We start from the raw sequence: 13,691 nt of genomic DNA, 5'->3' as shown, positions 1-13,691 counted from the left end.
AATAACAATTTGGCCCAGAACAAACGGCGCAACGCAACTGCAACGAAACACAGATATAAAAAGTTTGAAACCGTCATCGATACACGGCGCAATCAATCTGAAACTCTCAGAATAAATCTTATCTACATAGTTTTCTTGAAAGCAGACATATTGTTCTAGTGACGAGGATATTATTGAAGAAGAAATATAAACGAAGAACGATGTGTAGGTTATACATCATTACATTGGCAGAAGTATCAACTGCCGATGATAGCTTCACTTAATTTTCCGCAAGTCGGTTTGCATACAACTAATGCGTTTCAAACGCGTCTTAAACTAATTACCACGTGTGGTTTTATATAAGACAATATAGGCAGGAAACTGAAAATAATTTCGAGTTGCGATTTCATCACTTTTGAGTTGCGTAGTTTGTTCTAAGCCTTACTCACGACTCTTATAGATTGGTAATGGGTCTTTTTTAGCGTTTAAACTATCGTGAGTGAATTCCATTATATATAATATCTGTCCCGGCTTTACTCACGTGTTTAGTCGACGTTAGCCCGACGGTTGTGACAACCGCGGCGCGTGCGCGAACTGATCCCTTGAAAAAGGACCCCGGATGGGTTCGAAACTAGTCGGGCTAACGTCGACTAAACACCTGAGTAAAGCCGGGACAGATATTATATATAATGGTAATGGGTCGCCATGTTTTGAAGCATGCTGCTAGGTGTAATAAAAGTTCAAAGGTCCATAAACACCGCGCCAGTAGTGTAGCATGTAGTCTGTGTCACTACGCGCATGCCTGTCGGCATGTGTGTTTGGTGTCAATTTATGGGTGTGGCATGGTGTTGGGCGTGGGCTATTTTAGTCAAATACAACGAGGTGTCTGATTTAAATACCTTTTATCTGTAATAATTATTATCATTCACAGCCAATTAACTAATTAGGTAGGTACAGTTGATTAAAATCTGGATATGATAACAAATAAAATAAATCTATTTGATTGTTCAATTATATACTTATCGTAGACAGATTTCAATAACATTAATTATTTTGTTTGTATCACAACGAATAAACGTAAAATTGTACTTATTTATTTATATTTTAACATAGTTTTCATGAAATATAAAATTAGAAACAATTGTTTTTCTCCTCTTAGGTTTTTAGTTTTGATACCAAATAATGGTTCAACCATCAAGTTCAGAAAAATCTTAAAATAATAAATAAATAAATAAGCGGCGCACGAGTCGCGAAGCAAAGCTGTGGGGCATTACAAAGGATCAAAGTCCACTGAACTCAAGTGCCCTGCAGACTTGCATTTTGAATGATACCCGTCATGCATGCACTGCATGTAATTAATTACGCATGTTATCTTATCTATTTTTCGCGGAAAACAATTAAGGGCCACAGCAGACACGACGCTTGTAGCATCAGCGATCACCGATTTCGCGGCTGCATCGCGTTTTGACGACTTTCTGCGGTCAATCGCTGTATTGAAATAATAAATAAAATCGCAGCGACTAGAGATTGAATATGTGTGCGGTCGTAGTGGACCGTTCTATTGCAGCATCAAGATTCCGAAAAGCAACTAAATTGCCGATCGCTGATCCTAAAAACATCATAATCTGCTTAAGCCCTAAATTATAATTTTCGAAACTGCATGAAAACCACAAATTTCCAAAATTTATATTTGGAAACAGGTCAGCTGAAGTTTTTCTATAAGAACTCGAGGTTGAATGAGAATGCACCGAATTCTTTTTGGAAAGGAGCGTGGCTGGCAGTTAGCATTCGGACAGGGTAATAGATTACTTCCCACGTTTGGTATTGAATGGAATTCAAATAGGTATAAGATGTTTTAAACGAATAAGCTTTCAATGTTAAAAATTTGAATATTATCTTATCGAATCGTCCAAATGGGCCTTTTAAGAAGTTAAGGTAGACTAATGCAGTTTTGCTATTTTCTAACTTATTCTTATACGCGTGATCAATTAATTCATCGTCGTCGACTTTCTGGTGGCCAGACGTATATAAAGTTTATACGTAGACGTATATACTAATATATAAAAAAAACATAATATAGAAATAAATTACTCTTTAAACATGAGACGAATTATGATGTAACTTGTAATTCACACAAACTACGTCTGTAGACTTTTTGTAAATATTTACAACTTCAATTACTATATCCACCATGCATAACATGGTTACTATTACTAAATAATATTGGTATTGCCAAGTCAACTTTTTATATAACACCAGCTTATGTCCGCGACTTCGTTCGCGTGGACAACACAAATTTCAAACCCCTGTTTTACACCCTCAGGGGTTGAATTTTCAAAATCCTTTCTTAGCGGATACCTACGTCATAATAGTATGCCAAATTTCGGCCCGATCCGTCCAGTGGCTTGAGCTGTGCGTTAATAGATCAGTCAGTCAATCAGTCAGCTTTTTGATTTATATATGCAGATTGAATTACAAATTAATAGTGGATGAAGTCAATCGACAAGTTATTATTGTGGCAAATTCTGTTGTACACAATCTCTAAACTAAACTAAAATGAAAGGTCTTCTAAATGTAATGTTATCCCTTTCGAACTGCGAACAAGGGTAGCACAAGATTAAGACCTGATAATTTAGTTTTGAGATTGAAATTAATTCTATTGTAACCAATCTCTTAAACTAAATTGAGAGGTCTAAATCTAGTGCTATCTTTTTCTGCAGGGAGCACTATGAAAGGGATAGGGGATAGGGAAATACAATTTGACCTGTCATTTTAGTTTAGAGATTGTGAAAAACGGAGTTAACCACATTATCTTACAATATTATGTAAAGTATTAGGTAAAGGAAACTTATAACAAACATAAGCACAATTTTAGTAACTTATCCTGTTTCAAATTAGCTTTAGGCCGTTATCATTTGTGCGGCTTGCGCTATTTACAGTGCAGTCTCCGTTTGTAAAGGCATTAGCAACTCAGATAATAACTCGACCGACTAGGCTATGTTACATACTACTTATTTAAAATGAATGTATATCGGTTTCGTACAGCCTTTTAAAGTAAGTTATTATTTTTATAGAAAAAACGTGCAAAACGACGATAAGCCAAATTAGTAGATAATGTTTATTGGCCAAATACTGAAATATATACCTACCTACCTATAAACCTACGTTATATAAGTTATATTATATACATAACGTAGGTATTTACATATATAAATACTTATTTAATGTACAAAAGGTGTCCCAAATCCCACACAAAAGTGATTGTGTTATTAAAATTAAATTAAACAACACAGCAGCAAATGCACGGTTTTGGCACTGAGTCACTGGGGGTTCTTCTTCTAAGCAAATAATATACAATTGATTGGCCTGAATATTAAAAAAAATTGAGTGTCTTACGATTAAAATTGTTGTTTTGCAATAATCTACCACTTCATTTTTGAGGTGCAGAGACTGAGGGCGTTTGTGCATTCATCCGTGATTTTACGGATCCGTGAAAATAATACGAATCGAATGTACGTACATTATATGACAGCCACTTCGAAGAATCACGAATACGCACCAAATACGGGTGAGTGCACAAACGCCCTTAGACGTAAAGCACACGCAAGTACCTGCCAGAACAGTTGCAAAGTGTCAACGCCTGTCGCAGAAACTTGCCCGTGGTCAGCTTGCTTGGCTGACCACGGTTGGACCGGACAGACCATTGTGGATGAAGCTACTCGGGGTGAGTAGCCTCATCAGCGCTAATTTTTTTTAAATAAAAATAGCGAGCAAACGAGCTGGCGGGTCACCTGATGTTAAGTGATTACCGCGCCGCCCATGAACATTAATTATCTACAGCATCAGAGGAACCGCCAATGGGTTGCGGGTCGTTCAGGAATTTGTTGATCCGCTCCTTGAATAACTTCATGTTGTAATTTAGTGGGAACACCGCCAAAGAGAGCCGGTTCATGGAAAAAGAATTTGGCGGTCGAAGTGCACCAGGCACCACAGCATGACTATATTAAGTGAAGCTACTCACCCATTAGCGCGAGCATGTCTTGGTCGGTCTTCTTCTTCTTGGACTTGGCGGGCGGCGAGGGGGCGGGCGCGGGCGTCCGCACCTGTTGCAGTAGCTTGTCCGTGGTTAAATCGCTCGGCTGCGGCGCGTTCAGCGGCGGCACCACTTCGTCGGCGACTTCCACCGCCTCCGATACTACCTTCTTCTCAACCTTTTTAACTGGAGTTGTAAAATCTAGTTTAACCCATTAGCAAGTTGAAGTGATAGTGGACAGGCCATGTAGTATGGGTCACTCTCCAGTAAGATAGACCAACAATATAAAGAAGGTGGCGGGAAGTTGACTAAATGAGGAAGGCTGAGGATCGAGTGTAATGGCGCTATTTGACCAAGGCCTATGATCAGCACGACGATTTCACAGTGTATTTCTAGTGCCGCTACATCAAATAATTAAAAAAAAACAAAATGGCAAATTTCAAAATAGCCACAATGCAAATTAAAAATAAAATAAAAGTACATAGTAGTACATAATCCTCCTAGTACGATTATACGGAGCCTTTCGTTTCCAAGTCCGACTCGCACTTGATCTGTTTTTTTATACTTTGAATAGAAGAATATACAAAATAATCTTTTTACATAAATGTAATTATCAACACAATATATTATCATATACTTGCGATCCGCCCCGACGTCGCCTGGGTCATACATACATACACAATATTTAGCCTATGTCTATCTAGAATATATGGAATAATATATCTTTTAAATGGTGAAAAAAATTTTCAGCAGCAGTGGTTCCAGAGATTAAGGGTTTTTATGGAGGTTGACATAAACACAAAATTCGCACTCTTTCTTTATAATAATACTAGTGACCCGCCCCAGCTTCGCACGGGAAGCTTATTACAATTTTTGTAGGGAACTCTAATTCTTGAAAATAAAATATAGCCTATGTGAAAGAATTTTCAAAATCGGTTCAGTAGTTCCAGAAATTACCCCCTACAAACAAAATTACAAACTTACAAACTTTAACTCTTTAAAAATTTGTATGGATTAGTATAGATCATACAAATAAGCAAACCTTTGCGTTGTTCAAGAGGTGCCTCGTTAGAAATTTGTTTTTCAGAAATAGGTTCCTCTTTGGCTGGCTCTGGCGGGCTTTGTTTCGGTGTAGCCTTGGCGCCTTTTGATTGCTTCGATGCTTTACCTTCCTTTTTCTCTACGATTTCTTCTTTTTTCTCTTCTTTTTTCTCTGATACCTAAAGTTTAAGAAATTGCAATAGAGTTCAATTATGATTAGCAATTTTTTCTAGTTGCAATTTAAAATAAACGAAATAACAATAAGACTAGCTCAACGTTTAAAAAATATTAATACTAATTTTCAACATTAACTAAAAGAAATTCTACAGAAAAGCAAAATTTTAACGGCTAGAAAAGTAAGGGTCCGATTTATACATATAGGGAGATCATTATACAAATGAAACACATAATATGTAAATGAATAACTAAAGCTACTAATATTACAATATTAAGCCCAGGTCATAGGTTGCCATTCTAGGTTCGCTATAGGTATACCAAACTAAAATCAGGCTCTTAGAAATTAATTAATATAAAATAAATTAGTAACATTGCTTAGGTGCATAAAACTAATAAACATAAAAAAAACTTGCATGTACATTTTATGTTACAGCCAAGAGTTCCAAAATTAAGCAATACAGAGATTTTATTCAGAGAATCAAAGCGGTTGTTGCAAAACCTGTGCTGTTTCACATTATTCTAAGAAGCAAATAAGGCTAACACCGTAAAATGCATGATTAAATACCATTCATGCATGCACTCATCTCAAACTTGATATCAATGTTTTTTAAACTCAACATTCTTAGCAAAATTTACCATTTCATCCTAGGATAGTTAAAACAAAAAAATAACAGAACATTACATTCACTAGAAAAAAAAGTAACTCTAGTCTAAGATATCTCACATAAAAATGAGTTAGGAAGGTGTTGCCAACTTTCCGTTTTAATAATTAAAAGAATCCTTCTAAACTTTATGTACAGTTCGTAAGTATTAAAAAAATGTTTTAGAGGCTTGTTAACTAAATAATTTTAGTATTTAGTTTGTTATTGTTTGCAAATATCTGTTTTATTTACAAACGTAGTACATGATGCCCGCGACTTCGCCTGCGTGATTTAGATTTTTAGGCTCCTGTAAGCAAAGGGAAAATGGTTTTTCTTTGCCGGTTTGTTGCTCAGAATTGAAATATTTCTTACACCTAAAATATGATGTTTATGGTTATGTACGGAACCCTTAAAGAGCGAGTCGACTCGCACTTGACTGGTTTTTAAAAATCATATGGAAACTTTTTTTTTCCATAACAAAAAGTGGTCTATGTTCATATCCGGGATGAAAGCTATCTTCGCCAAAACAGGTGAAATAGATGAACTGCGACAAGCTAACAGACAGGCAGACACACTTTCGCATTTATATTATTCAATATAGAATAATATGTACGTTTAAGAAGTAGGTAGTGTAAATCATTTTAGTATTTAATGTGTTAAGTGAATATCTATTGTAAAAATGTTACATAACAAATGTTAACAAATTATTTTTGGCAACACAGATGGGATCTCAGGATGGGAACAAGGAACTCACTTTTTCTAATGACGATTGCAACAACTCCAACTCATCCTTGGGATGCATTTCCTCAAAGTGGTTAGAGACGTCCGCGTTGGGTGTGGCCGCCGCGCTCGGATCGCTAATACAGCTCGGATCCTCTTTATTTATTAAAATCGGCTTTATTTTAGGATCTTTGCCGCGTTTGCGAATCTGCATACAGAGGAATATTCTACCATAGATAGTGTCTCTTCTACCGATACCCTGTTCATCGAGACGAGCTAATAGGGAAGTCAGAAACCACATATCATTGGACACAGGGCGGAAGATCACTTTGCACCCAAAATGACAATTTTATCTCTCATGCAGTGCGGTCATCTTGTCTTTTGGTGCTCCTTTCTAATTTTTGATTTTACATTGATCTGGCTTGCTCATTGGATTGTATTCTGTTTACTTCATAACTTATTCGTATTTCTCAAAGTGATTCTTGTTATACATTGTCGACCTGGCTTGCTCACTGGACTGTTTCCCGTTTCCTAACTTCCAATGTTTTATTTATTTTATATTTACAATAATAGTATCTTGATACTGTACAGATGAGGGAATAGGCAAAAATTTGCAATCTTTTAGGTGTTTTGTAGTGAGCAGTATAAACACACTCTTACATTTTTAGGGAATGGTCACACTTACTGGTCAGTCACGATCATAATGCGTCCTTTTCTATACAATTGTGCAAGTAAGAGTGCCTTATGTTAGCTCGTCTCCCTGAATAAGGTATATTTACCCACTATCAACTAATATTTTTACCCTATCTGGATTTCCATTTTTTATACCAACAAATAAAATATATAACATCTCAGTGAGAAGTGCAGTTTTTTGTGCTATATCAATAGGCTTAACTTATTAAGTGTTTATTTACATAAAAGGTAAAAGTTCAGCCAATACTTCCTTTATCAATGTAAAGATCAATTAAAATTTACAATCCAATCTAGATTATACTCAAGTGTTACTAAAATACAAATCTACTTTTACCTTGTAGACCCACTTAATTGCACAAGATTATGCTGTTACAATGTTTTCTTTCAAACTTGTATAAATATTGATAAGAAATACATTAAAATCAAATAACAACCCAATGAAATCTCGCAAGCAGATATAATGGGATCTCTGAGTTATGCATGCATAGCTGAACCAAATGATAAGTTATGATTTATTTATGTTTCATAATGAGCAGATCAAGCAATTTGTGAGGCCAAAATAACTTTTTTGATAACACTTTTTCCTGATTATAATAATTATTTGCAGAAATAGCAGAGATAATAAAAACTTGACATTGATGAGATAGAATTGGCAAGTACCTTCACATTGATGTTTGGTGGGTTATCAGTGGGTAGTTCAACAACTATGGATGGACTGAACTCAACATGAGGCTTTGGTGGAACAGACTCATCTTCCATGCCACTCTCAGCTGGTGCCTCACTTTCAGGATCACTTCCTGTTGCTGCTGTTACATTTTCTTTCTTTTCCTTCTTCGCTAACTACAAAAAAATGTTATTTTAGTTAGAATTAACAACAGGTTTACAAAATGCATATGCATCAAATAGTTATGATTACTCTCTTTAGCACACCTATCTACGAATTGTATAGTTAAAGTTTTATAATTGATATATACTAGCTTTTGCCCGCATCTCCTTCAGCAATACATAATAATATAGCCTATAGCACTCGGATAATATAGCTATCTTTCAGTAAAAGAATTTTTGAAATTGGATTAATAGTTTCGGTAATTATCTCCTACAATCAAACTTACAACCTTTATCTCTTTATGATATTAGTGTAGAAAAGCCAGATTGCATAAATGGGTGATTCATGGACATTATTTTCATGAAAAAACAGGCCAAGTGTAAGTCAGTCTGCCCACTGAGTTCTGTAGCTTAAAAAGGAACATAAGTAGTTAATTGGTTAAATTAATCTGTCATCTCAAAAATTTTTTTTTTGTATTTGGGACTGCAAAACTAAGTTTGTTTGTAAAGATGATGACTTTAAAAAAATGTTCATTTATTTTGGTCACAGCTCACAAACTATTTTCTTTGTGTATGCAGAGATTACAGATAAATTAATGTATTTGTCAATAACTATTTATATCTTCACTTCAGTAGAAGTATTGAACTCTTTGATTTTCAAGATCTTGCAGAATCTTTGAAGATGCAAGCAATCTCTGTACCCGTTAAAACCATATATGAATGGGCGATGTAAAGGTATACTTTCCCATTTGTATTATTAGTATAGATGAGTGCTATGATTCTTAGTTACCCTTTTATTAGCTTTCTTGTTTGTCTTTTTAGACTTATTCTTATTGTCGGCTAAAGCTAACAGTTCACTGGTTGCTCGGCGTTGCTGAGCTATGGCTTCTTCATAGCTGGTTCCCGAGGCTGAGAAGAGCCCCATAAGGAGCAGGACAGCCACTCCCACCACACCCACTCCACACAGCACTAGCACTGCCTGCAGCTCCATTAGAAAGCTGTTGCAAGCACCAATCTATTGAGATTAAATATATAAAACTTATATCAATTTGTAAAGTTAAGAACATACATTTATTACAACTTTTGGTAACTATAATAAATGTTATTTTACAAGTGTAAGTACCTACCATTATCTAATTAAATATCCTCTATTGTCTATTAATATACTAAATTGTTATTTGGTATATTTTCACAAAAGTTTAAAATGAAATCGCCTGAATTAAAATAAAGCAAAGTTATACAAAAGCTGCATTATGAGTACACCTTACAAATTACCTTCACAAATTAATAAGTGTAGATACTTTATATTCAAAAAGATAAATTAAACCTGAATATTGCAACATTTTAATACATTAAAACGGCAAAAATGTCTTGGCAATTCATATCAGCAAATATTTAATTGTGGTTATTAGTCTATATTATTCAATGACTGTACTATGTACATTTTGTGACGTACCTCGATAGTTTAATAAATTACGAAGTCAGTAATACAATTTGGCTGATACAAAAACCCACAGTAGATTGTAAAGTTCGCTCAATAGGAATGCAGGGGCTGACACGTAAGCAGTGACACATGTCAAAGGTTATTGACAGTATTCTTGCCATTCTTAAGCTACCTTACCTACCTACCTACTACCTATCTAATATCTTATCTAGTCTGTTTTTTTATGTTAATTCCATAGTGTGATCCAAATTAAATTCTTTAACTGCGAAAGTAAAATAAAAACAAATATTTTACATAATAAAAATTATCTAAGGATCTATTTGATCGCTGTAATAAGTGTAATGTAATGGGATCAAACACTTACCGAAGAGAAATGAAATAAACTTGAACAATTATCTGAAACTTGTAGGTTTTGTACACTAGAATCGGAATTTAACTAAAATATGACGAAAATTATAAATTGTACAGAAATTAAAACTACAAAACGCTCTAAATTTCATCAAACTAACGACAACACCACAGACCAGTAATCCTGATCCGGAGACAACAGGCAGGCGAAGCTTTAGTGCAGCAAAATTTTGTATCAAATGGATGACTAAAATGGCTACAACAGCAAGCACAGAATAATATCTCACTTTTTCTTCTGGTCGGTGATGTGCACAGAACACATTTACTCCAGGATATAAATCTCATAAATAGGGATATTCCGATACTAATAAATACTAGTAGGTACTCGATACTTTTGATTCGATACCAAGTATTTATTGTATCGAATCAATTTTGCGATACATAATCGGTATCGAAACAAAAATACTTGGTATCGAATCGAATCAGCAAACGCATCATACAGAACTAAGAGAGCAAAAACGAGGCAAAAACAGTCAGCTAATCAGGTTACCGAGTTACCGGTATTCGTCGCGTGGCGGCGTGAGTGACGCGTTGTCTCGCGCTGGGCTAGCCGAATTCGTCCGACTTCAGCCGAGCCCGCCCGAGCCGAAAGCGAGAGAAGAAAACACCCGCACCCGCTCGCAAATCATCTCGCCATTCCGCCATTGTGAAAGTGTTAAGTGATTGTTTACAAGTAATTTTATTAATTGTAATCATCAAATTCATCGGTTTATTCCAATGTTATCATGGCACCACCAAAATCTATAATATGGACACATTTTACCAAAACAAACGAAACAATTGCAAAATGTAAACAGTGTTTTAAGTCTGTGAAGTATTGTGGGAATACGTCGAATTTATTCAAGCATTCTAAAACTCATGGAATTTCTGTGGACAAAGGCAAATTACAGAAAAAAGAAAATAATAAGTCCAACGAAAGGTAGGATTCTAAACTTTTCTTTTTTTTTGCGATTGCTTTCCTAAGATGTTAAATAAAAAATCCTACCTACTCCTACCTATTTTATTTGTATAAAAAATAGTTTTGCAGCAGTGGTACTGTGATTGTCTTGTCTATATATTAATAATATATGAATAATAATTGATGACCGGTGATGAGATATTTCCTTTGTATAAATACGATTTAAACAATTTAAGGTTATGTGTTTGTTTTTGTTAGTGTAATAGTGTTGTTAAATGGCGGTAGTGTTGGAGTTGGTATTATCGATACTTTGAAGATTATCGATCTATCAAGTGTTAATTTTTGTTATTATGTTTCAGTTCAAAAAATACAATAGTGTTGGCCAACTCAAGGCATTTAATGGAAGATGATCAACCCCAAGCATCAACATCGAAAATTTCAGAAGATCGTGATGATTGCTCTAGTGTAACCACATTAACAAGTATGGACTCGGAGACTGCAAGGGAGCTATGTCTGAGCAATTCAATAAAGAATGCGTTTGAACGAATTTCATCTAATAAAGGTAAATAAATAGATATTTAATTAAATATTAGCAAAATAATATTAATACATATAGAATTAGTGTTAAAGAAAAATATATAAATATTTAATTTAATATTACATGTATTAAAATTGAGTTTTATTTTTAGCTGGTGGTACGAAGTATAACAGAATTGTTCAAGCATTGATATTTTTTATCTGTCAAGATATGCGTCCATTTAATATAGTTGAAGGTGAAGGCTTTTTACGACTTGTAAAAGAACTGGAGCCTACTTTTAAAGTTCCTGGCGCAAAGTATTTAAAGAAAATGACTACCGAAAAGTACGAAGCTTGTATAACTATTTGTAAGTCCAAATTATCCAAGATAGACAATTTCTGTTTAACGCTGGACATATGGACAGAGACAATGAATGAAGTAGGATTCATGGGCGTCACCATACATTTTGTAGAAAATGGTCAAATGTGTATGTATTATCTTGCAACTCGTGCATTAAGAGAGCGACATACAGCTGAATACATATCGGAAAACCTGCTGGATATTTTGAAAAAATGGAATATTCCACTTACCAAAATTCGTGCTGCTGTATCAGATAATGCCAGTTCAATGTTGGCTGCCATACGAATGTCTTTAGGCGAAAAAAAACATTTACCGTGTTTTGCCCATACTATTAACCTTGTAGTTGAAGAGGCACTAAAGTTGCCCAGTGTTAAATCAGCTGTTATAAAAGTACGAGAAATTGTTAATTGGATAAAAAATAGTGTTGTGCAGTCGGATAAGCTACGAAAAATCCAAATGCGTAATAATGTTTCGGCAGGATCAGTTTTAAAACTTATTGCAGATGTAAGAACTAGGTGGAACTCAACTTTTTTTATGTTAGAGCGATTTCTAAAGTTAAGAATAGTAATATCAGAAATTGTAATTGAGAGTGTAGTGGCTCCAAATTTGCCAAGTGCAGTGGAAATGGAAACCTTGAATGAGCTTACAACTGTATTAAAGCCTTTTGAATATGTAACAAGAGAATCATCGGGCCAAAAGTATGTAACAATCTCCAAAATTATACCAATGCTTAATTGCTTAACTACAGAACTGAATAGTATCACTCCAAACTCCGCTATCGTTAAAGAATGTAAGGATGTTTTATTGAGAGAGCTGAAAAGGAGGTATGGGATGATTGAATTAAACGATCATGCAGCCATTGCAACAATTCTAGACCCAAGGTTTAAAAATCTGCATTTCCAAGACCCCTCTGCATGCGGAAGAGCTATTCAAAAACTTAGAACCATGGTTGTCGGACAACTAAGTAGCCCAAGTGAGTCAGAAGATGATGTCTCATCTACTGCACCACCTGAATACGATTTTTGGAAACATCATAAAGAGTTAGCACATGGGCACAAGAAGAAAAAAAAATCTCATCAGGGAGATGAAGTTTCTCTTTATTTATCAAATCCAGTAGTTTCTCTTAAAAGCAACCCATTTGCAGAATGGGATGACATGAAGTTGGTGTTTCCTTGTCTGTACAAGTATGCACAGCAATATTTAATTGTTGTTGCAACATCAGTTCCTAGCGAGTGCCTTTTTTCCAAAGCCGGTGCAACAATGACACAAACAAGAAACAGATTGTCTTCTAAATACCTTGAACAGTTACTGTTTTTGGGCAATCTTAATGCTGAAGAGTTTTTTGTTTAAATTATAATAAGCCTAATAAACATTTATAATAAATAAATCGTTTTTTTCGTCTCAATTTTCTTTAAATTATTATCCTTCAACGTTCATTGATAGCACCCTCAAAATAATAAAATAAAAGTTCCAAAAAGTATCGATATCAGTAAGTATCGATACTTGAGGAGTACTTATTTGTATAGTATCGAAAAAAGATTTGAGTATTATCGAAATGAGTAAGTATCGATACTTAGGTGGTATCGGAAAATCCCTACTCATAAATTAGGTTCAGAGCTTTTCAGAGACATGCTACCTAACCATTAGGTTAATAATCTCTTAGACTGAAGTATAAATCAAAGAATATAAAAATTTACTCTATGGTGAATGGTCCTAAAAAGTCACTCGGAACTCGGCTTGGAACTCGGAATCCGAAATTTTCTAGAATATTTTTACAAATTTTGAAATGTAGTTTCTGCAAAATAACTTGTTTATCCATAGCGCGTAAGTGACATAATTAAAGGTGCCAGGAAAAGTAAATTTATGGGAAAACTTTTCAAAAATAAAAATACAAGTAGTAAATGAGAAATATAATTACGCCCAATTACGCCACCAATTCTCAGTTTGTTTTGCAA

At 34.8% G+C, this 13,691-nt stretch overlaps 1 protein-coding gene and 1 long non-coding RNA gene across 6 annotated transcripts in view; one reads left to right on the top strand and one right to left on the bottom strand.

Annotated features, from left to right (window-relative positions):
• alt (aluminum tubes) overlaps positions 1 to 10,067 on the bottom strand; it is a 28,728-nt gene extending 18,661 nt beyond the window's left edge. For 2 of the 5 annotated variants that reach the window (XM_034977839.2, XM_069504786.1), the window contains exons 1-6: positions 9,918 to 10,067; positions 8,900 to 9,124; positions 7,945 to 8,124; positions 6,626 to 6,799; positions 5,055 to 5,232; positions 4,001 to 4,198 (exon numbers count right to left, since the gene is read on the bottom strand). In XM_034977839.2, the coding sequence (XP_034833730.1) occupies positions 4,001 to 4,198; positions 5,055 to 5,232; positions 6,626 to 6,799; positions 7,945 to 8,124; positions 8,900 to 9,100 (931 nt within the window). In that variant the 5' untranslated portion in view covers positions 9,101 to 9,124; positions 9,918 to 10,067. Of the gene's footprint in view, positions 1 to 4,000; positions 4,199 to 5,054; positions 5,233 to 6,625; positions 6,800 to 7,944; positions 8,125 to 8,899; positions 9,125 to 9,561; positions 9,665 to 9,917 lie in introns of those variants that run through there. The other 3 variants (XM_069504785.1, XM_034977840.2, XM_069504787.1) reach the window with 3 other exon arrangements.
• Positions 10,068 to 10,250: 183 nt separating this feature from the next.
• Positions 10,251 to 13,203, top strand: LOC117990408 (uncharacterized). Its single transcript, XR_011237840.1, has 2 exons — positions 10,251 to 11,421; positions 11,549 to 13,203. It is a non-coding gene; the product is annotated as an uncharacterized lncRNA (long non-coding RNA).
• Positions 13,204 to 13,691: the final 488 nt, after the last annotated feature.

This window comes from Maniola hyperantus, chromosome 18 (assembly GCF_902806685.2).
Source record: "Maniola hyperantus chromosome 18, iAphHyp1.2, whole genome shotgun sequence".
Classification (NCBI taxonomy): Eukaryota; Metazoa; Arthropoda; class Insecta; order Lepidoptera; family Nymphalidae; genus Maniola; species Maniola hyperantus.
The sequence above is the reverse complement of the archived record's forward strand: the minus strand, read 5'-3'. Positions and strand labels throughout refer to the sequence as shown.